We start from the raw sequence: 24384 nt of genomic DNA on the forward strand, positions 1-24384 counted from the left end.
TTTTTCAAATTTCAAATCTCAATTGTTGGTTTCTCATGGCCTACTTGGTGGTATGTTAATTAAAGTACAACTTGTGCTGCATAACTTGCATATATTTGACGAATTCAACAAATGACTTTGCACAATACAAGTTACCGTTTGCAAATCGAAGAGGGTAGTTAAGTGCACAGTGAGCAGAAATGATCACTCTCAGTCGTTCTTTCAGTTGATTCATTGTGCATCTTGAGTGTCTCGGACCCATTGATATGTATAGTCTCAAATAAGCTAAACTGAGCTAAGCTATACCTGCTTCTGGGAAAGAGGCTGCTGCACCATTAAGCTATTGTTCTCGAATTAAAAAAAAAATTGATTGAATAACGCAACGGTTAATTTAAATAGTACGATAGTAGGAAAACATCATTTACGTTGTTCTCTCCAATTCTCTCTCTTCTTTACTCTCCCGCACTCATATCTCTACTACAACACAACCTGCCAAACTATTGTTTTTCTAATCCCGTTTTATTGCATAAAAGTCATTGATTTAGGTTACTCTTTTTATCAAAATCAAAACTTAACATCCTAAATACATTCGTTTTCAAGTTATTTCGCTTGTTGAAACTCTACATTATTCTAAAACTGTCGGTAAAAAATTCAGATTGGTGCAATGTACAACCAATTTTTACTTAAAAGTAAAGCTTTGAAGATTTTATTTTTCATTCAATTCAAATTAGATTTCATTTTTTCAATTTAATTGGAAATGACTCTTTGAATCTCCTAAAATCATTACAATGCAATTATTTTTAAAAATATTGAACTATTTTTTTAACTATCTTCAATTAAAAAGTTGCCTCTCACAGGATGACAAAAAACTGCAAAAACCTGGAAAATCAAGGCGTTCGGATAGTGTGTTTCGGTACACAGATTTTTGCAGCAAACACTTTTTACTGTGTAGCTCAAAGCTAAAATTAAATTGTATTGATTTTTAAGAAAACAAGCATTACATGGTATTCCACTTACATTTAGTCCATTCCCGTTCTTATCTAAACTTTCCGAACCTTTAATTTTCCAGTTGACGCAAATACATTCGAGCGTCCCGAGCAGGAGAAAATATCATTATAATGTTACAACCAGATATTGGAAATGCACCTCATTTTGATCTTAATATGGTTTACATAGTTGGTAAAATAACAAAAAATAATGACATAATATTGTTCCTTCAAGACTATATGAATAACAAAGCTTGATATTTTAATAACAAACCAAGAATTTGCATTAAAAATCACGAAAATGACCGATACAGATATTTTTTTAACTTATGAACGCTGAATGCATAACTGATATATTATAAATAATCAATAATGAACAACTTTCACTTGAAAACATACTTTTAATGAGATATTTTAAAATCAACTCAAATATCTCATTGAAGGCATAGCGAGATATGATATCAACGTATTATAATATATTTATATGCATGCTTGAAACGTGAATATCTCTCGAATAACACGATAAGTCCTCATAGCTAAATATGTTATTAATCAGCTTTGATTTTGTTATGCTCTCCTGCCCGGGGTGCGCAAATCTATCGGTCATGTGTAGTAAATTAATTATTTTACATTTGAGGTTTCAAAATGGCGAAATTTGTATTAAATTTATACCTTTTTTATTTTCAACAAGTGGAAACGTTAAAACGGTATCAAATGCACTTGCAAATCGAGCAACAGCAAATTTAGATAATTTCCGATAAACTTAATTTACTCAATAATTTTAAGCTCAATAATCTTATCTCCTTTAATTTCTCTCAAACTACTAGCTTTCAATCTTTCGAACTTCAATTGTGACTCTTCTATCTACTATAGCGAACCTATACATTAGAGAAATGACAAGACACTCACCGTTAACGCAACTGTCAACATCAAAACGGATAACGGCAATGCAAATTTATACAGCTCGCCCGTTTTGATGTTGACAGTTGCCTTAACGGTGAGTGTCTTGTCATTTCTCTAATGTATAGGTTCGCTAATCTACTACTACTTCTTTCGCGCTAAAAAATATACTTTTTCCTCCTATTTATCCTGTTTATTCCTCCAAATTATTATGACGTTGGCTTACGGCCGCAGGGGTGGACCTATTCGCCTGTGCCTGGCGGGATCAGTTAGTGTCGCCAGAACACAAGGAATTTATTTTTCGATCAGGGAAAACAGGGAATATCAGGGGGACCGCTACTGTTTGATTTCATATCTGATCGATTGCTTTTTTCACTAAGAATTCAGAGTTGCGTTCATCTACGATGCACTTTTTTGTGCCGAATGCTGAAAATATCAGGGAAAATGATGTTCGGAAAAAAAATTTCGCTGTAACTTCAAGTTGAAATAATAAAAAATAAGAAAAAAAATTTTTTTTTGTTAACCTAAAGTTTAGTGTTTATTTATAATTTTAATATTTTCGTTTATGTTTTTGTTATGTTTTATAATATACCTACATTCTTTTTTATTTATTTTGCTGGAATCTAGGTATTGTATTGGAATGGAACTATTCAACTCTTAGTCCTTTTAAGCAAACTGCTTATTTGTTGCCCAACTCAACTAATCAAAAGTAAATTTTTTTGTGAAGTCTGGGGAATATCGTCATAGTTCCTTGAAAGTTTTGAAGGTTGAAACCGTAAAAAATTCACAGATTTTGTCATGCAACGTACCCTATTGCATACTAGACCAACTAAATTATGCTGACCCACACTGTTGAATATTGCATATACATATTTTTCTGCTCCGTTACATTGTGTTTATGCTGTCACCTCCCCTTCGTTTCACCAGCCAGTGCCATGAATATACGGAATATACACACCGAGCAACAGCGCTGCTGTGATTATGTTAGTTTGCATTCACAACTCTGCGAACGTACACCGGAATCATCTCACTTTCTCACTAAACAACATCACACGTGAGGGGGAAGCAAACACTTTCGGTGCTTAGCTGTGTAGTTGCAGCAGCGCGTTCGATTGGATTCAAAGCGACACTCATTTATTCAGTCAGTCAGTCAGTCAGTGGCGAGTGAGTGTTCGTGTAAACAGTGCACAGTTATTTGTCCCAAAATTTGGCTAAATTTTGTATATCTATTCTGAGCAGCAGTGAGGTCAATCATTATTAGGTACATTTTCATGTGAAAATTCATTTCGTTTTCGAAAACCACAATGTTCAAGCGTTTTTATGTGCTGGACTAATTTTCTCCTATTAATGAGGGAGTGTCTTCTGCATAAAAGTGTGTTAGCATGTGTGATAAACTGCTGCAGGTTTAAATCCCAATCGTTAGTGACGTTGCAAATCGATGGATTTCTTGGTTTAGGATTGTGCCTCGCTAGCGGTGGCAAACGAAAAACATCGACGATGATGTCATTTCTATACGGTCGCATAGCCGACTGCTGAGTGTTCTATTCCAGAGTTGGCTGATGATGTAGTATATACTACGGCTAATCATCTTTTGTAGAGATATAAGCCTGAAATTATTGTGCATCAAATTAATACTGTGCCCGTGACGGTTGTTTCGTTGAGTTCGAAGATTTTCCCTTTCAATGATTTGTTTGTAAACAATCAATGATCGACAGGCTGTTATCACAATTAGCTGATAAAAAATTCTACACATACATCGCAGCAATCCATATATTAAACTAAACTATGCCACGCTAGTTGATGCGTTCGCTGGCAGTTCCAGTAGGGTAGAAGCTCCATTTTGGCCATACCAGTATCTTATTAATGATTTAAAAATAAATTTGGTTGCTTTATTTTTCATGAAAAGCATAATTCATATCCAGTTATATCTTTTGAACTGGGCAAAGTAATCAGATATCTTTCATGCGTAACAAACTGTTACCATAACCGGTGCTCTTACCGTCTAATAGACTGTTGGACATCTAAAACGCGTTCCGCATTTGTATCTTCGCTAAACTTTACGATCGGTCCGTTTTACATACAATTCCGCAGTCAATGTTTTGCCGGCTTGCCATGGGAGTCACATTGTGTCAGAACGCACCGAATTCACGCTGAAGGACAGAGTTTATTTTTAAACTGCTCTTGGGTAGGGATGTTCAGTGTGAATTGTATTTTCCTTTTGGAATTTTAAAGTCATAAGTCAATCCGGATTGATTATTTCCGATTTTGTTGCAAGTTTGCACAGTTGTTTGGTTTCAATAAAAATGTTATTTTATGATATTAGTTCATTATTAGCATTCAATTTTTGCCATATCGCATGGAAATGTTCTAGAATGAGTAATTATCTGACGGTGACGTCTTATGTATTGAATTTCGAACTCACAAACCTGTTATATAGAACAGCTCATGTGGATATAATTGGAATGTTGGCCTTGTAAAACCCAATCTAGGATGGGAGATTTTTCTTTTACTCGGTCTGACCTGGAACCTTCATAGTGCGACTCCAATAAATCGAAATATTTTCTCGCACAAAGAAAGACCGGGTGACCTACTTCCGACACCAGCGACTGGAGGACGCCGACAGTCTGTAAAATTAAGGTGTGAGATGCGAAAGAAGATAGATATTTAACTGCCCTTTTCTTTGTCGTGCTAGAACATAGCTGACATGATGTAAGTATTCCAACAGCAATGTCCACGATAATACCGGATTGCGATTTTTACAAAAGATTCTTACATCTATGAAAACATGAACTTATCCCATTTCCAATGTTTTGTAAAATTTACATGCGTTGGCGATGTGTTAAACATAGTATTTACACTGGTAAACAGCCGAAGGGTTGAATTCAAGGTCACTGTAAACAAGTTTTTTGTTAGGAACCGTGGTATTCACTTTAGATTTTATTTCATAAATAATCATGATTCTATGCATTATGGTTAGTATTGAACTCTAAAATATTGTTGGTTCATGTAGAAAAATGTTATACAAAAGAAATCTTGGAACAATCGAGTATGACCATTTAAATTTTATAAATTCATTTCAATTTTATAAATTCATTTCACATGAGTCCAAAAAATAGTTAAACCCAAGCTTCTCTACGAATTGTTTTCATGCCTTTGAAGCTGGAATGCCATCAGCGACACGATCGTAATAATTCTCTACACATAAGTTTCCAGTCGTACTACAACAGTTCCATCCTAACAAAATAAATCAACTGTACTAATCGCATAAATGCCACTGTTTGATAGTATGCATGTACAGCGAACGATAGAAAAACACCTTGCCCAAAGCGAACAAGTTATAATTCCCATTGCTTCGAAACGCTAGGTGCGCGTGTTCGTGATGCCAAATGATCACCGTATCTTCCGTTTATAGAATTCACCGCAAAAAAAGGCTGAATAACAAAATATACAGCTTTATTTGTGTATAAAAGACATTGCCCATAGTGAATAACCTAATATATCCGTAATCACGAGTGTTACTAGTAAAAATGCTAATCTATGACTGTGATGAACATTGTGGTTTCCTTCCAAGCGTAGCCTAACAAATGGTTTCGAATCTCTGCAGGAAGACAATAATCTGTCAGTGAACGCTCAATTGCGCCTGCTGTAGATAATAATGGATGAGCTAAAGGTATTTAAGTCGTACTTTAACACTTTACGCTGACAGGCACCGTTATTAACGAAGGATTAATTTTGTAGGGCCTCTTGAGCGGGGCCGGTAAACAGCTGTTCGATGCAGCCGGTCAAGCGATTGCCAGTGCGGCCACCGAGTACATCGGCAATGCGATCAATGAGATCTTCGAGAAGAAGGAAACCGACACCAAGCGGATACTGCCGTCGATTAAGAACATGAAAGTTGTAAGTAGAGATTAGAAATATGAAAGTTGTAGTAATTTGCGGCTGGAGTAGTCTTAGACATTAGTATCGCAATTGAATCATACTGATAGCCGATACTAAAGTATATTGGACAAGACTTCGGTTATCAAACCTCCCACGCCTGAGTGATCAGGGCGTTGCATTTGTATTATTAAGCGATTAACTTAAATTGCTACATCTAAACAGTTGATTCAATCATCTTTAATTGAATAATGCATTCCGATTCAGGACATGAACATTCGAAGGGTGAGAATACGTACGATAGATACTGTTGTCAATTACCTTCTCTATTTTAGTTTGCGTAAAACAAACTGTGCTATTTTGCCGTGTGCCGATAACTCGCTCCACAAGTATAATTTTGAGAAACACTGTATGACAAACTTGTAGTCCCTAAATAGTAGTACAAGTTTGTCGAATAGTGCAATTCTCTAACTCTTAAACCTGATATATTAGAGCCAATATTCAGTGCAATATTCAGCCAATATTCGAGGTGAATATTTAAATATCCACTGCGAATATTGTTTGAATATCCCACTGAATATGGGATCTAACACTTTAGGCATAAGAGATAGGGCACTGCTCTCTCCGACAAACTTGTAGCATTACTTAAGGACTGCAAGTTTGTCGTACATCATGTGTCAAAATTGTTCTCGTGGAGCGAATTATCGGCACGCTGAATGGAATTGACACCCCAAAATTTAATATGCAACCTTGAAACGTATATTCCCAGTAGTTTAACTGGATAAAACACCGTCCTGGAGACAAAGAATGTATTGCGTTTACTGATCGCCTGAATGGGCATGCTCAGCAGCACGGCTAGCTACAAACCCACCCGTGACAAGTGGGCACAAAGACTAATAAAATTGTCCTAGCGAAATGGGTACAAAGCTACCACATATAATCCTCAACTGCTAACGCTAATTACTCACGATTGTTTCACTGTTGCTCCGTCTAGTCCATCTAGTCCGTCGCGATCGTCATCCCAATAAGGTTGGCTGTGTGAGTGATCACTACACGTTCTTATTCTTCACAGCTATTCCTCCGCTGCCACGGTCAACGCAAGATGGCGGCCAGTATGCCACCGCGTAAATATCCCACGCGGAATAGCCTGCTTGGCAGGCCGGTTGCGGCGACTAGGCCTGCAGGCCGAAGCTTTTCGTCTCCTGCGCGCACCAGGAGTCACACCACGGATACAAAACCTGTAACACTCGCGCTATTCATGCGTTTTCAGGCAGGCCGACACTCACCGCACGTTTCCCACCTCTTTTTCTCAAATTCCGCATACAGACCGCCTTGCCGTGCAAGGTTCCGCGATTCACTAGAACCCGTTTTACCTGGGTTTTCTTCCCAACCGGCACCACGACCTTTCACTCGTTTAATATGATGGCGCACCGCACTGCGCTTTTGGTTTTATCGCGACTCGCCACCACCTCGCTGTACTTGTGCACACCGCGACGGCTCAACCAGAAGCGAGCTCAAACGTTGCCGCTTTCGCTTTACGGAAGTTCTTTTTTTTCTTTTTCTGTTGCTGTCATCGTTTTGACGTTTCTTTTTCTTGAATGTCCCTTGTGGCAGACTTCACGATTATGTGTTTTTATAGCAGCATGAAGAGGAACCGTTCGCAACCGACGTATCGATTGACATTTAGGTTATTTTTTACGCTAATTTAGCCCATGAAGTGTTGTGATGAGCTGACTTTATTCTTAAACGTAACAAATGTTGCGGGTTAGAGTCCCGTTCGGTCGAGGTATAATGTTTTAAAGTCTAATTCACATCCTGAGTTCTCGTTCATATCTCGCATTTTCGTGAAATTACATACACTGCCTTCTTGACAACATCATAAAATGTAGTCGAAGACAGAAAAGGTGTTTGTTTTTTTATTTGCCAAATTATCATTAAAATAATTCGTATTTAGTGTAAAGTATTTATGACGGTTTGGTTTTCATTAGCAATAAATAAAACTGTAAAAGCAAGTATATGCTTTAAAAGTAAGCATATTAACTGAATACCATCAACGATAACTGTCGCGCGTTTCTAAATTTATGACGTTTCCACGGGAACATCACTATGTGATGAAATGTGGTAAATTTCAGTGCAAATTATCTTTCAAATCTCATCTTTTATTAAATGATTGGCTGAGAAATAATAACGATCATACACGCACGCACTCCCGGTACACTTACAGCTATCAGCAGTGGCCAAATGATTGAAAGAAAACGCGACGCGATGGATCCGGACAAAATCACTAACATGTGCGGACATGTTCAGCAATGCTGTACAGTCCTCCGGGTTGTCCGACTGCTGTGAAACCTTAACCTTTACCTTAGCGTTGCTGCGCTAAAGTGAGCTGCTGCTCTGCCCTCTTCGGTTAAAGCCAGTATCCAGTAAAAGCCAACCGCCCTCTTGCTGCAGTAATCGGTTATACAATGAAGAATAAATTTCGGCATGTTAGATTTTATACGTGACTACTGAGAGTTAAACATCCGGTAGACTTGTCTTTGTGTAACTATAACGAGCGAAACAACAACAATAGACATTAGTAGTGTTCGACATCGGAACGAAAACGTTGGGTCCGCGTTCCGGTCCAGTAAAAAATCCGATCCGAAAACCGACTTGGGTCCGGTCCGATTGGCTTCGTTTCGGTTCCGGTCCAGAGTCCGGTCCGAAGTCCGGGAACAAAAGTTGCCAGTTTTTTCGAGAGCGTTATTTTAGTGAAAAAATTATCATATAGACTTTTATGCATGTTGGAAAATGTTTAACTAAATCAGAACAATACAAACTAATTTGCAATTTGTTTTTCTGTTTTTTTTTATTATATATTTTTTCTAATTGAAAAAGTTGGAGGCTGGTGTCCAAGACACGACCGCAAAGTTGATGTAGGACTACGATAGGTTCATATTTCATTTTGAGACTACAGGCTATATTTGATTTAAGAATATGTTCAATCATATTTTTGAAATTATTTGTAATTTTTTACCAATTGATTCCTCTAACTGAAAGGTATTTAGATTCTCAATACTAAAAACCGTACTATGTCTCTAATCACTCGGGTGGTCAGATCAAGTATCCGCGCGGACCTGTCCCCGTTGAGTTCCGGTTACTCCCAAATTATTGAGCTCAAATTCATCAAGCGAGACTTCTATCGACTTGGAACTAAAACTAGTTCAATAATGGCCATATCTCCTCTTAAGGTCGTCATAGGCCACTTAAAAAGTAGAAAAGGCATGAAAAGAGATCGATTCATTTTTGGCATGGTTCGATTTTGGCAACAGAACATTTTTTAACGTGTTGGCAGAATCGAACGGGGGTCTGTATTTTGATTATTTATTTGCAGCACTCTATTTCAAACGAAAAATTACAAGGTTTGTATGCAAAGCCACAACCGCAAGGTTGACGTAGAACTACGTAAGGTTGTTTGTTGCATTACTTGTATTGAATATGTTTGAAATTTTGTGCAAAAGAGGATTTGAAGTGCTACCGAATTTTAGTTTGCGCATACATCACTGAACAGGAATAAAACAAACACTATACAACGCAAACAAGTTTCAACAGTCAAAGTGCATGCAGATTGAAACAACATTTTACTTTCAATTCCAGCGCAAAACGAGAAAATATTATATCTTCAATAATTTGTTTGTTGTCCTTTTAAGGACTGTTGTCGTTTAATTTCATATCGAATATAATGTTGATCGCATCTTTTTGCTACCCCGATAGAGGAGATTAATACATTTTTCTGATAACACAGTTAAAAGCTGTTTGCACACTGAAAATTTGACGGCCCATGTACTTTGAAAGCCAGCATTTCTAAACCTTTGTGTGTTGTCAAAATACGGCAACTTTTCATTAGAGAAAGTGCCGGCTAATATAACTACTGCTGATACTGATCGCTACTGCACAAAAGCAGCTTTTACTAGAGGAAGTGCTGCCACACCAGCTAGCCCAAATATCGCTGCTAATACCACTGCTGCTGCTGATGCTTTCCGCTCCCACAGCTGGTACTATTAAGTAAGGATTATTGTAGTCGCTGTCAAGGACTTATATGAGCAGTTTCGGCTGAACAGGCTCTTATATAGGCCAAAAAGTGCATTCCGATTTACTAGGTCTATAATTCTGTCGACCGTGCTTGGGAAAGCAATCATATAACGGCCAATCAGATCAATCAAAATTTGCTTTTCAACAAGGATTGGCCATTTTCAATAATATAGTTGCTTGTCATATTAGGCTTGACAATTTTTAAGGTTTCATAATGCGATAACCTATTTTTTATGCAGATAATAAAAATTTTTCCGGTGTTGTGCTTATAACTGAAGGAAAAGATAATTCAGTACGTTCTGAGACATGGAGATGAAGTCAAATTTATAACTGTTCCAACATTTGAAGTTGTAAATTATTTTAAGAGAAAAAATTAACTTTTCAATTAGGTATTTATTTCATCCTGAAAAGGACAATTTGCTGTTTAATTCAATATCGGATATAATGCCGATCACTTCTCTGCGTTATCACTGACAGTACGAATAAGGTATTCCTTATGATAGATAACACAGTGAAAAGCTGTTACACTCAAAACTAGACGGCCCCTATATTTTGAATGCCAGCTTTCCAGAACGTTTGTGCAGTTTGTGTGTTGTCAAAATGAGGCAACTTTTCCTTGGATGCATTCACTAATGCCCGCTATCGCGCAGAGAAAGCATTTCACTAAAGGACTTTCCACACTGTATCAGCTGACCCTGCTACTATCGATGCTGAGCAAGGATGGTCAAAATCGTATCAGATAATTATCATGAGAAAGACCTATTATATTCTGAACAATTATAACACGCGATGTTTTGTATCGTCTCTCGAGAAAAGACCTAATGTGACAAATAAATTGCCGAAAGAATTCTCCGTGAACTTCATAGCCTATTAACTATATGCGAGTTTGTCGTCGTTTGTTCATACGCTGTTTCGATTCTCTCATCGGCTCCAATCGGTAATTCATTATCGTCTCCCAATCCGGTCGAGCCGTGAAAGGAAAATTTTAGGTTTGAATCATTTTGTGAGTGAGAGTGTCCCGATAATCGTAAAATTGTATCGCAAACCAAAAACTCAAAGAGAGAAAAAACTGCAAGCAGCAGAACAACTAAAAAGTAGTAAAAAACAGGGATACCAGATTTACAGATTTATCTGTAAAATGAAAATTTTCTGAAACGTGGGCGATTTTGTTTTTTCAATTTGAAAATATTTGTTGTTACTTTTTGCATAGATTGCAAACTATTTTTCGAATCTGTTTATATTTGCGCATTTTTTTCCAAAATGTGTGCAGGCTTTTGCTCGTTTAAACAGAATTACTTATTTAATAAAGACATCGACCAACATACATCAGTGAAAAATCAGTGAAAAGTGAAAAATCCTTCTATGCAAATAAAACCGACGAGAATAGGTACATTGAGTTGACAATAACAATAGCAAGCAACATTTTGTTAAACGATGGAAAATCTATTTTGCTGTCACACTTGCGACTCAGAAAGAAAGGTGGATAATTTTCCAAGCGATCGCAATCATTTCCCTCTTCCGATAATTATCGCCTCGCGAATCTTCTCTTTTGTTTTGACACTTCAATTCTATCAGCGAAGAGTGAATCATCGGTTTGTAGAGCTATTGGAAATTCAATCTCTGAGAGAGAATAAATTATCTCAACGAAAAAAAAAATCGCCGATCACCATGATTGATGCTGAGATCCGCTGCAACTGCTGCGCTATTCGTTGCCTTGCCACAGCTGCTACTCAGGGAGTACTGCTGTTGTCGTTGTCTAGAATTCAAATTACTAGGTCTATAAGTCTGTCGACCGTGCTTGGGAAGCAATCATATAACGACCAATCAGAGGTCGAATTTCGCGTTTTGACAAGGCTTGACAATTTTTAATAGTACAATAGTTCGAATAGTAAAATTACAATTTTATGCATTTGGTAGGAATCTTAGAAGATTTTCTTATCTATTGCTGCAAGAGCGAAGGAAATCCATCGAAAACTAACCGATTTATTAGCAATTGTAATTATACATATTTTTCACTTTTTCCGGTTTAGGATTTTAATTTTACATTCCTATGTAGCCGAGTATATAGCCGAACTTCCTGAGAGACGTAGTTCTACGTCAGAATTTGGAGTGTAGTAACAAATAAGACTGGTTCTACAATTCTGAAATTGATTGAGCATGTATGCCGATGGCATTCAATTAAGCACAAACTCAGAACAAGTTGTGCGAGTCTATCAGTTGTTCACTAGTTTCGAAGTGATAGTAAGAGCAAAATTGAAATAGCAAAAAATTTAAAAACCAATGTCTTTCTAATATTGTAAATAAAATAAAAAGGCAAGCAAGGCCACATGGGTTGACTTTTAATAAAAACAGCGGAGAAAATCAAAAAGAATGAACAACTTGCTGCGTTCTATGACTTAAATTGAATAATTTTTTTTTTCACCGAAAATGTCCGGGGTCCGGAAAGCATTACCCGGTCCGTTCAGAAGTCCGGATGGCTCCGTTCCGGTCCGGAAAATAATCGGGCTTTGAAGGTTCCGGTCCGATCGGACTTCGGACCGGACCGGACCGGACTTTTACCGGACCCTACCCGGTCCGATGTCGAACACTAGACATTAGGGCAGAATGGGAACTTTTATGAGGAAAAACTTTGTCAAGTGCAGTATGACGATTATAACGAATTTAGTTCGAAAGATGCCTAAGAAAAACATCATCTACTAATGGTTGTAGTAGAAAATCGCAAAAATCAAAATAATTCCTCGAAGGCTTCAGTTCAGTAGTTGCTCACTTGGCATCTTAGTATTGTTTATTCAATTTTTTTTTCTGATCTAGATTATTGTTTCTCTTTTTGCTTTCGTTTTTATAAGTTATGTTTTGTTGAATTTTTAATACCTTTGAAACCTTTGAGTGAGGGAAAACATAAAAATGCAACTTTTTATTCCACATTAAATCACGAATAACCTAAAATCACGTGTTTTTAGAGTCATACTGCAATTGGCAAAGTTTTTCCCCATAGAATTTCCCATCTTTTGACGATATTCAGTTAGTGATAGCATTGAGTTTGAAACCCTTTTTTGATGACTGAATGTTAAAATGTGCTTTAAAAACCTCCTCTCCAAAGGACAAAAAATATTTCAGCAAAATTAGTAAACTATAAAACCGAAACAATTTTTTTCTCATAGTTTGAACTCTGAAGAACCTGCAAATAAAATGAAGGAATTTGGATTCAAGAGAAATTAAATAACTAGAGATGCTTTTTGAGTTTTACATAACCGATTTTTTTCAAAAACACATTGGCTCAGTTAAAAGCATAATCTTCTAGAGTTGTTGCCGAAGAAAAGTTGTTTCGTAACACCATTTCTCATCAGTTAGAGGGTTAGCCCCCTGGATTCCAGGCTAAATGCAATTCTGGGACGCCTAATTTTTCTCATTTTGTAGATGCATAGATTTCCTAATCGATTGCTGTAAGAAAGAAGGAAATTTATTGGAAACTGACTTAGTTATTAGAATCAGTGTAACGCTCTCGATGTCTTCGGTTTTTAATGTGTACCCCTTTGTAACGTATGCGTTAAAAAAAGGACTTTTTTCGGATGGTGATAAAAAAATAACTAAGACAGATAATTGAGTTTGATAAACTTTACATGGAAGGGAATTATGTTAGCTTACTCGGAAAAAAATTTGACGCCTTTGCGTGCGGCCTTCTGGCAGTTAACCGGAACATTCGCCATGGCGAAGAAAACATCACGCATGTTTTTGAGTTCTTTCTTCGTTTTATTAATCAATTCCTCCTCAATTTTCGCGACAAAATTGTTGGAATAGATCTCACGCTTCAGGTTTGCCCAGAAATTCTCCATGAGGCGCAACTTGGGGACGTCGATATTCAGCCGCTCCATCTCCTTCAACGATCGCTTTGAGTAATGGGCTTACACCAGATCTGGCCAGAACACCGCTTCTTCTCCTTATGGTATTTCTTGATGAACGACGCAACACAGGCACTTCGTACTATAAATTTCCCCGATTACGGCCAGTCCGGAGCGAAAGAAGAACAGCTTTGACATCCCCTTCTCGCTGGTTGTCAGCCACAGCAGCACCTCCCTGGGGAACTTGGTTTGTGAAATAAACTTTACCTCGAAGCTCACTTCCTTCGTGGGGGAAGCAAAATACGAAGTACCCTGCGAGTCGTTACCATCCAAGGTTCATCACCATCACCATCACCATCGCCACGTCGTGATTCGCGGGGAAAATCGACTTGACCATTTTAATCAGGCGCTATCGCTGCGTCATTGTCTACAGCCCTGAAACTAGTGGACGAGACGCTGCTTTCTAACATGTAACGATGTAGCCACTTTTCCCTCCGTCTTCCCCTTCAGCATCCTTTCGAGCTTTCTTTTAATGCTCTGATTGTTGTCCAATAGTGCCAAAATGTTGTAGATGCGGGAATAAGGGTATCCGGTGTCCACGAACTGCCGCACAATGTCCATTTTCGACGTGACAGGGGAACTTACCTTACCAGTCAGCTCCAGGCCGAAGTGTCCTTTACTGTTCGAAGAAGTCGTCTCTATTCAATTCGGTCCATGGCTGCAGCTCGCCAGCCATGTCGTCTGCGAAGGCCTCGCAGGTCGTCTTCCACTTGGTCGAGCCACCTTGCTCGCTGCGCGCCCCGTTCCAGTCGGGTCGTTATCAAGAACCATTTTCACCGGGTTGTCGTCCGACATCTTAACGACATGCCCAGCCCACCGTAATCTCCCGATTTTTGCCGTTTGAACGATGAGTGGTTCTCCCAGCAGCTGATGCAACTCGTGGTTCATCCGTCTCCGCCATGATCCATCTTCCATCTGCACTCCACCAAAGATGGTACGCAGCACCTTTCGTTCGAAAGCCCCAAGGGCGCGTTAGTCCTCCACGATAAGACTCGAGAGTGTCCCCGAAACTCGAACTACGCACATCACCCGATCCATCGTCGACTTGACCAACCGTGTCAATTTATCCGGAAAACCGTAATCTTACATAATCTGCCATAGCTGATCTCGAACGATTGTGTCGTATGCCGATTTAAAATCGATGAACAAATGATGTGTGGGCACGTTATTCTCACGGCACTTCTGTAGGATCTGCCGTACCGCGAATATTTGGTCCGTGGTGGCGTGGGCACCCATTAATCCCGCTTGGTAGTGCCCCACGAACTCCCTTGCAAACGGTGATAGTCGACGGCACAGAATTTGAGAAAGTACCTTGTAGGCGTCGTTCAGCAACGTCATTGCGCGGTAGTTGCAGCAATCCGACTTGACGCCTTTTTTGTAGATGTGGCACACTGTACCCTCCATCCACTCCTCCTCCCAAATCTTGGTAATAAGCCAGTATAGCGCCTTAGCCAGTGATTCACCACCGTGTTTTAATAGCTCGCTGGGGAGTTGGTCAGCTCCAGCGGATTTTTTGTTTTTCATCCTGTCGATCTCCTCTTTAACCTCCTGGAGGTCAGAGGCTGGAATTCTGTCGTCATCTGCGCGTACACCGAGATCTACTACCACTCCGTCGTCGTCCTCTGCTACATCGCCATCAAGTGCTCATCGTAGTACTGCTTCCACCTCACACTTGTCCGTGAGGTACAGTTCCTCTATCGCCTCGCGATCTCAATCTTCCTCCTGGCCCTTTATCTACCGTAAGACCGAGTTTTGCCTGTTCCGTGCGCGTCGGTAGCGCTCCACGTTCGCCGACGTCACAGTGTACCATTCTTTAAACGCGCACACTTCTGAACAGAGTATAGCTTCACTGTTTTCGCCACCACGGTTAGAGCTCGACTGATAGAGCTGTCAAATTTTGTCTGCTGACTCATGGGTTACTAGGATTGATGCTGCAGGCGTCGTTTTGTCAGTGCGTGTAAAAGTAAACTCATGAAAAATCATAATTCTACGTCAAAAAAAGTATGAATCTACAAAAATAACGCGTTTCTGCGCATATCTACAACAAACTTAAATGTTAAACTAATTATTTTCAAAATCGTTTGATGTACTAATTATGGAATTGAGCACGTGTTAAAAATTGTTTTGCGTTAAAAATAAATTTGAAAAAATCTACATCTTCATTCGAGAGGTTGCCAGAGAGCCACATATTCAATCGTTGAAACAAAAAATTATCACTCGGGCTGAATCTGGTGAATACCGAAAATGGGGAACTATTTCTTAGCGCAATTTTTTCTCCACAAGGTCGTAGTGCAAGCAGAATGAGCTGATGCTTTGTCGTGGTGAAAGAGCACTTTTGTCTTCCCCTTTATTGTACTGTCCAATCGACCCTACAATGTACAATAATATTAAGTATTGATTGTTTTACCATGTTCAAAGAAGTCGATAAATACAGTCAGGTTTTTTTACGCGGTTTTTCATACGCGGTTTTATTTCGTGAGGTTTTTACGCGGATTTTTGAATTAACGCGGTTTTTTTTACGCGATACCGCGCCAATTCAAAAAAATTTTCACGAATTTCCGAATTAACGTGGGTTTGAAACCAGAAACGTTTAAGTGTTTATCTAGTGAAAAACATAGTCCGAAAAATACTCTCCGCCCACCGAAAGATCCGGAATGACCGTCAAAGAGGACAATTAAATACTGTATTAAATACTGGTTTTAGAGTGTGTCGGGTTTTTTCTAAAGCCCTTCTTGCTGGACTACTTTACGCGGATTTTTTAAAAAACGTGTTTTTTTTTCGCGGATTTTTTAATTAACGCGGTTTTTTTTGTACGCGGATTTTCGAATTAGCGCGGGTTTTTTTACGCGGATTTTCGAATTAACGCGGGTTTTTTTACGCGGTTTTTTTACGAGGTACGTATCCCCCGCGTAAAAAAAAATCTGAGTGTATTCTGCCTTTCGAACCATAAAATTTTGCTAAATGATTTTTGCGTTTTTTTTTTTTGTAGGAGTGTCTCCAAATCCACTTTGCCAACCGACATCCGATTGTACTCGAGACACTTATCAAACCATTGTTTCGCATGAACAGCATTTTCACCACCAGGAAGCAATTTTTGCTCAAAACACGAAATACAATTTTTTCAATTTCAATTGAGAGGGAGCTAATAACTAAAGATGCACCGAATATTCGGTCGCTGAATATTCGGGCCGAATATCAGCAAAAATTGTATTTTACCGAATATTCGGCTCGCCGAATAGTAAGTTTATTATTCGGCAGAATATGCCGAATAAGCCGAATAGTGGCCAATGATTATCAGAAAATAATATAAAAGTATAGTGCAAAGTTTTATGAACGGGGGTAAACGAAAACTGAAGATGAAACTTGGGCTTAGAAAGGAATATTTCATGTCTTGTCTGGATGAGGTATACTTTTTCTGAGCCAAAACCACATAGGGTAGATGATCCAATAGTTGTGGTAGCACCAATAGTTGCGGCATCGCTTTTAAATTCATCGTTTAAACTAATTAGAACCGAATTGCTTATGCTACATGTTGAAGAAATAATAGATTAAACATAAGTACATATGTTACTACAACAATATATACTGAAAATATCCAAATTACTGAAGAATACTGTATTTTTCAGAACCTTACCCGGAAGGCACCACTCACTACCCATTTTCTTATTTTGTCCACGAAGGTTTTAAGTTATGTGTGTGGTTTTAGTACGATTATTACTCATATAATTATTTTCCCAGATAATAGTTTATTATGGAAACTGTTTCACAGGTGAAGTTCGTTAATAGATGATCATATTATTTATAAATTACTTCCTCCACTATTGGATCACAGGATACACTATGCGCTTATAGTTGCGGTATGTTTCGCAATTCTGATTTACGTTTATCAGAACATATGTATGTGGGACTACTTGTATATATTAGGGAAAAGCAGGTACTAGGGGACATACCTAAATGATGTAACATATTACTGTTCAATTTTTGAACCCCACCTTCCCTCGCCACCGTGTATTTACTTCATACATGATCGGCCACAAAAGCTATCGCTCTCACCCCCAAAATGCTATATTATTTATGTATGACCTCTTTATCGATGCTTACCCACTGCTTTTGGTCTTGTAATCCTTTTAACGAGCCTTTCACAGCTTCAGTCGCTCTTTTAGTAAACACTAACGTCGAAAATGTAGGCGCAAACATGGTACGAAGCAGAGGTAATAGACTCTAACTTCCAGTGTGGAGAAGTCCCCTTTTTTGAAAAAAAAATCTTCTGAATATTTCAAAATGAGCGCCATTGGTCTTCCTCTTCAGCCAATTTCAGCCCTTTTCAAATGTTAGTCTAAAGACATTTTATAAAAAGTATGCAAAATTTGTTTTATTTTAGTAAAACCTACATACCCTCACTGAATTTTGCCAACATCTGACCAAATTGGCGCAAAATCCATCTCTTAGTTAACTTCGTGCATTTTTGTATTTACTTGTAAACCGACTTGTCAACCTAATAAAAACAATATAATAAATAGTAAAACAATCAAAAACCACTTCAAGCGAGGCAAATACCTCCATTTAACCAAGCAAACACGAATGTTTTATATACCGCAACTACAGGAACACCCATTCACAACTATAGGAACTCTACCGCAACTATTGGAACAAAAGCGTGCAACTTATTTTAGTTAATTTAAACCCTCAAAGCGGGTTCAAAGTCAATTGTAAGGTGCAAAATTATCAAATAGAACCCATTTCAATAGAAAATAGTGAAATGTACCAGCTAGATTCGTTTTTCTTAGCCAAACATGGCTAAACATGCATAACTCGTGCTTAGCTCCTCCAGTTCTCGTTCATTTCTCGCATTTTTTTTTTAAAAACACTCAAAATGTAGTTGTAACACAAACTATTAAATTGTGTTAACCATAATCCTCAAAAACATTATTTTTGAACGACAACTCAAATAAGAACAAAAGTAGGTGCACCACGGATTAGCGTGCCTTATTCCATAGGCGCAAAATTTATTATTTCTTGTGGAATAGTTCGGACAATTTTCAATCGTTTTCGTACATAAACAATTGGAAAGCGAAAGAAACAATTTAAACTTCAAACAATGACCATTTGACTATTTTGTTGTCATACGATCAACGTTGTGTTCAGCTGAATATACGGCCGAATATTCGTCTCACTGAATAATAGAAAAAAGGTTATTCGGTATTCGGCCGAAGGCCGAATAGTGCTATTTGGTGCATCTCTACTAATAACTTATAACAAAATTTTATCAACATTCTAGTTTTCGTTGATAAAATCCCAAAGATTTTTTAATTTGCAACGCCAGTTTGAAGTTTGTAATTTTCATTCGAGTGAATTTCTTTACAGTCACACTATTTATAATTTGATCCGTCCGAAATATTAAAAAATTGTTACTATAGATTTCACTGGTCGACAAAAGCGCAAAAAAAGTTGCCCACAAAAGATTATAGTTTCTTATTCATTCCTGTACATTTTGATGCCCCTGGTGAGTAGAGAAGTGCGTCAAAATGCCGCAGATCATCGCTTTTACGTTTGCGGGGAAACCCATTTAAGTCGCTGATAAAAACTAACTTTGCTAGAGGCACCAAAATTCACAGGAATGGCTAAAAAGCTATAATCTTTCCTTTTTTACAGTTTCAGCTCTAGGGCAAAACCTGTGTTTACCAGTATTGTTTTGTCAGTTTTAAATTGACTTTCGATGAGTTTGAAAAATCTTCACTGAGCGTCTTAGTAGAATGATTTAAGAAATCAGAAAAAAGAATTATAAGTTTCCATTAAACTATACTAAAAATTTGAGAAGTGAATATTGAAAATATTACTAGGTCGTACAAATACAGTGCTTGGACTGGTAAAGAGCAAAGCGAAAATCCTGTTTTTTTATTTGTAGTAGGTAAAAATGAAATTCAGGCCTCTTAATTGGAGTTAGGTAGTGAATTATGCTACTTAATTAAAGTTACGTAATTATCTATGGGGGTTTGACTTTGTGACGAAATGCTACGATGGGGGAGGGGGGTCAAAAAACCAAAAAAAAGCTACATCATATATGTATGCTCCCTAAATGGTTTTTCCCAACAACAATCTACTTGAATCATGTTATAGGACTAGCTTTAATTATTAAGGTAGTTACTCGCTTGCGTAACCCCGCCATATTTTGTTCACACAATGCTGTTTAACAGGATGCAATTTTACTGTTTCTTCCACTTCTCGTAAGGTAATTAAAAGTTAAGTGGGGAAGTTTAACTTCTTATAAATCCCCCTTATGGCCCTCATGAGCTGTAATAATACAGGTGAACAGAATCGGAACTACTATTTATCCAAATTAGTTCAAAAAGACTCCTGCAGAAAAATATCAATATTTACCAACCTATTTTTGTGGAAAAAACACCTTTGTTTTTGTTTCACATTCTCACACTCAAAAACTAAGCTGAATGCAACAGGATTCCAGGCCCTGTGTAAACTGCAATAGGCTCTTGTTGATTTCAGGGGATATAAGGTTGCCTGGGTAACGGGAAACTCGTTGCAGTTTACCGTTTAAAATTGAATTTCGGTCATAGTCAATAAATCAACAATAAAGTTGGTGCAGTTGGATGTCTTCGTCAATCAAAGTAAGTCCCAGCTGACGAAGTGGTTGTCGAAGTGGTACGATAATTTCGTGGTTGAGTGGTGAACAAATCAAGACATGTAATGAAAGAAAACTTTAGTAAACTTCTAGATATTTTCACTGACGGAAATGGCAACTGTACTGTTTATTTACACCCCACAACAGGAGCAGCTTGCAGCTCCGGTGTCCGTGACATGTGAAATTATTATGCTCCATTCTGTTTATAACTTATAATCGCAGCCTAGTTGTTTGTTTTATGCAGTGCAGAGTATTAGTATCGAAAATTAGATAGCTTCGAACGGTTCTTGGCTGTCACGAGGAAGAGTCGCGCGCGAACTTGTGACGTAACTTTTGCTATCATTTTTGTGAAATTAAAGTTGTGATTTAAAAATGGATGATTTAGATTCGGAAATTTCTGAAATTGAAACCGGCGAAGCGGAAAATTGTACCGTTAGTTTCGTTAGCAAACAGAAACGCACTCCCGCTAGAGCGTTCGAGAATGATATCGGTTCCGATTTGAATGTTTTTGAATGCAGCAAAGCAATAGCGGAAAAAAGTTTATCACGAGTCAAAGAGAAGCAGGAAAATTTTTGTTTTAAAAGTATTGCTGATATAGTCAAACTATTACCTTATGTAAAAAAATTCAAAAAGGTAATGTAACTTTGTTAACTCACAACTTCAATGGTAAAAATCAACAATAATAAATAGCTTTTGCTACAGCGTATTCACTGATAATCATGACCGACAGATAAACAGACCAAGACTGCACCCTGCTTCACAGGACATAACACGGCACCTCATGGGTTAATAGCCAGGCTGTAATTACAACACTATAATTGAAGTTTCTATCGTAATCTTTGTTACCAGTCGCTCTTGTCGTGCTATCGTAAATTTTCGCTTTCAATCAACTAGCCATTTAATTGATTTCTACGCGTGAACTCTGTGCGCGTATGTGTGTAGAAATACTGTCACCCATACTCAGTTCCGATTTCCGCAAGTTTCAAATGTTTATAATGTTGTCGGAACTTAGTTTTATTGAAACCTATTATTATTGAAGCTTTGAGTTAAAGTGGCTTTCTGACCCATCGAAAAAATATGTTTTCTATACTGGAGATATGTTAAAATAGATCAATCGAATCAAGTCAGAGCTCTAAACAAAAATTTATATTCTACTACTTACTTACTTTACTTTTATGGCGACAGATCATTAAGATCCTATGCCGAATCCAGAATACGTCGGCATCCTCGTCGACAGCACACATCCAGCGCGTGCGCGGTCTGCCTCGAAGTCGTCGGCCTCTATCCGGTTCTCTACTAAATATTATCTTTGCCGGTCGCTCATCCACCATCCGTGCTACATGGCCAGCCCACTGTAACCTGCCGTGTTTCATCAGCTTGACAATATCAGCGTGTTTGTATACTGCGTACAGCTCGTGATTCATGCGCCTGCGCCACACCCCGTTCTCCAATTTGCCTCCGAGTATTGATCGCAGGATTCTACGCTCGAAGACCCCAAGCGCTCGTTGATTGGCCTCCTTCCACGTCCACGATTCATGTCCGTAGAGCGCCACCGGGAGGATCAGAGTCCTATACAGCGCAAATTTCGTACGGATCTGTAGGCTACGGGACCTAAGCTGGCTACGCAATCCGTAATAAGCCCTATTCGCCGCCGCAATCCGCCTCTTAACCTCGCGGCTCACCTCGTTGTCACATGTCACGAGAGTACCAAGATAAATAAATTCGTCGACCACTTCGAAAGTATCCCCATCCATCTCCACCGCAGCACCAACACCCGTAGAACTACCACGCTTTCTGCCAGCCACCATGTACTTCGTTTTGGCAGTGTTTATGGTGAGTCCAATTCTCACAGCTTCCCTTTTGAGAGCCGTAAAGGCCTCCTCAACTGCTCTACGGTTAACACCAATTATATCAATGTCGTCCGCAGAGCCCACCAGCATGTGAGACTTAGTGATGATGGTGCCGCTCCTCTGCACACCTGCCCTTCGTATCGCACCTTCCAAAGCTATGTTGAACAGCAAGTTCGAAAGCCCGTCCCCTTGCTTCAGACCATCTAACGTCACAAACGCGTCCGAAATTTCGCCCGCTGTCCTGACGCATGATGTGAAACCGTCGAGCGTCGCACGTATCAGTTTAATCAGTTTAGTTGGGAAACCATGTTCTAGCATCATTTGCCACAGCTCATTGCGTTTCACTGTACGTACGCCGCTCGAAAGTCTATAAACAGATGATGTGTCTGCAGGTTGTGTTCTCGAAACTTGTCGAGGATCTGTCTCAAGGTGAACATCTGGTCCGTTGTAGATCGCCCCACTCGAAAACCGCATTGGTATTCTCCAACAAAGGCTTCCTGCAACGGCCTCAGTCGCTGGAACAGGATACGGGAGAGAATTTTGTAAGCGGAATTGAGGAGGGTTATGCCTCGATAATTACTACTCTCGAGTCTATGTCCCTTCTTGTAGATAGGGCATATGAGTCCTTCCAACCAGTCCGTAGGTAGTTGTTCCTCAGACCATACCCTTAGGATAATCTGGTGAATTGCACTACACAGCCGCTCGCTCCCAACTTTGAAAAGTTCGGCCGGTAAGCCGTCCTTCCCAGCGGCTTTGTTGGTTTTTAGCTCTTTGCAAGCATTCTTCACCTCGTCCAATGTTGGTGGGTCCACAGCTTGTCCGCCCTCCCCAACTTCTATCCTGTTCCCCTCGACGACTCTCCTCCCTTCCTCGCCGTTCAACACCACTTCGAAATGTTGCTTCCAACGCCTGGCCACCTGCGATTTATCGGTAATCAGGTTCCCCTCCCTGTCATTGCACATGGCAGGTACTGGCACGGTCCGGTTCCTGATTCCGTTGATCGTTCTATAGAAGCTCCTCGTGTCGTGCCTGGTGAAGCAATTCTCCGCCTCCGCGAGGACGCGATCGTAGTGCTCACGTTTCTTACGGCGATGAAGCCTCTTTTCGGCAGCTCTTGCCTCCCGGTATTTCTCCCGCATCTGACGCGTTACACGATTAGCTGCTACTAACGTGTTGGCGTAGGCTCGATTCTTCTCCTCCGTCACCTCTAGGCACTCAGCATCGAACCACCCACTACGCGTGGTTCCCGCTTTCATGCCTATCACCTCTCGCGCTGTTTCGCTGACCGCATCATGGATGTGCTTCCACTGCTCGTTCAGCTCCACTTAAGCTGGTTCACCGATCCGTCTATCAACTTTCCGAGTATACTCTGCAGCAACTCCTTCCGCTGATAACCTCTGGACGTTCAGATGTATCTTCCTCGCCGATCTCGATTTAAATACATTGGACAACCGGGCGCGAATCTTGCCTACCACGAGATAGTGATCCGAGTCGATGTTTGGCCCTCGAAAGGACCGCACATCTATGACGTCTGAAAAGTGCCGGCCGTCGATCAGCATGTGGTCGATCTGGGAGCAGGCCTCTCCATTGGGGTGTTTCCAGGTGTGCTTCCGAATGTTCAGACGTGCAATATGGGTACTACAGATGGCCATTCCCCTGGCCGCGGCGAAGTTCACTAATCTCAAGCCGTTGTCGTTGGTGGTAAAGTGAAGGCTTTCCCTACCAATAACGGGACGAAAGAACTCCTCTCGTCCGACTTGTGCGTTCGTATCTCCGATGACGATCTTTATATCGTGCTGTGGGCACTCTCCATACGTTTTCTCGAGGAGCTCATAGAACTCCTCCTTTACGTCATCGGATTTATCGTTTGACGGCGCGTACACGTTGATAAGGCTGTAATTGAAGAATCTGCCCTTGATCCTCAATACGCATAGACGGTCATTAATAGGCCTCCACCTAATAACAAGCTTCATTTGGTTTCCAAGTAGTACGAAACCGACGCCCCGTTCCGCTCTATCGCCGCCACTGTAGTAGATGTAATACTTGAAAGAAGTGCCCGCGGTCGGATCGACCGCCCGAAATTCACGTTCCCCGGTTTTAGGCCAACGCACCTCTTGTATGGCTGCTACCTCCACTTTTGCCTTCCGTAGCTCTCTGGCCAAGATACCCGCGCGTGCCGGTTCGAG

The 24384-nt window shown here is 39.6% G+C and overlaps 1 protein-coding gene across 5 annotated transcripts in view; it reads left to right on the forward strand.

The window, feature by feature from the left end:
* LOC129723744 (calpain-A-like) overlaps positions 1–24384 on the forward strand; it is a 74249-nt gene that overhangs the window by 8368 nt on the left and 41497 nt on the right. The window contains exons 1-3 of one of the 5 annotated variants that reach the window (XM_055678146.1): positions 2968–3126; positions 5470–5535; positions 5604–5762. The exons of the other annotated variants lie outside the window; for them this stretch is intronic. Of the exons in view, the coding sequence (XP_055534121.1) occupies positions 5521–5535; positions 5604–5762 (174 nt within the window). The 5' untranslated portion in view covers positions 2968–3126; positions 5470–5520. Of the gene's footprint in view, positions 1–2967; positions 3127–5469; positions 5536–5603; positions 5763–24384 lie in introns of those variants that run through there. 5 annotated transcript variants of the gene reach the window in all.

This window comes from Wyeomyia smithii, chromosome 2 (assembly GCF_029784165.1).
Source record: "Wyeomyia smithii strain HCP4-BCI-WySm-NY-G18 chromosome 2, ASM2978416v1, whole genome shotgun sequence".
In the NCBI taxonomy this organism is placed as follows: domain Eukaryota; kingdom Metazoa; phylum Arthropoda; class Insecta; order Diptera; family Culicidae; genus Wyeomyia; species Wyeomyia smithii.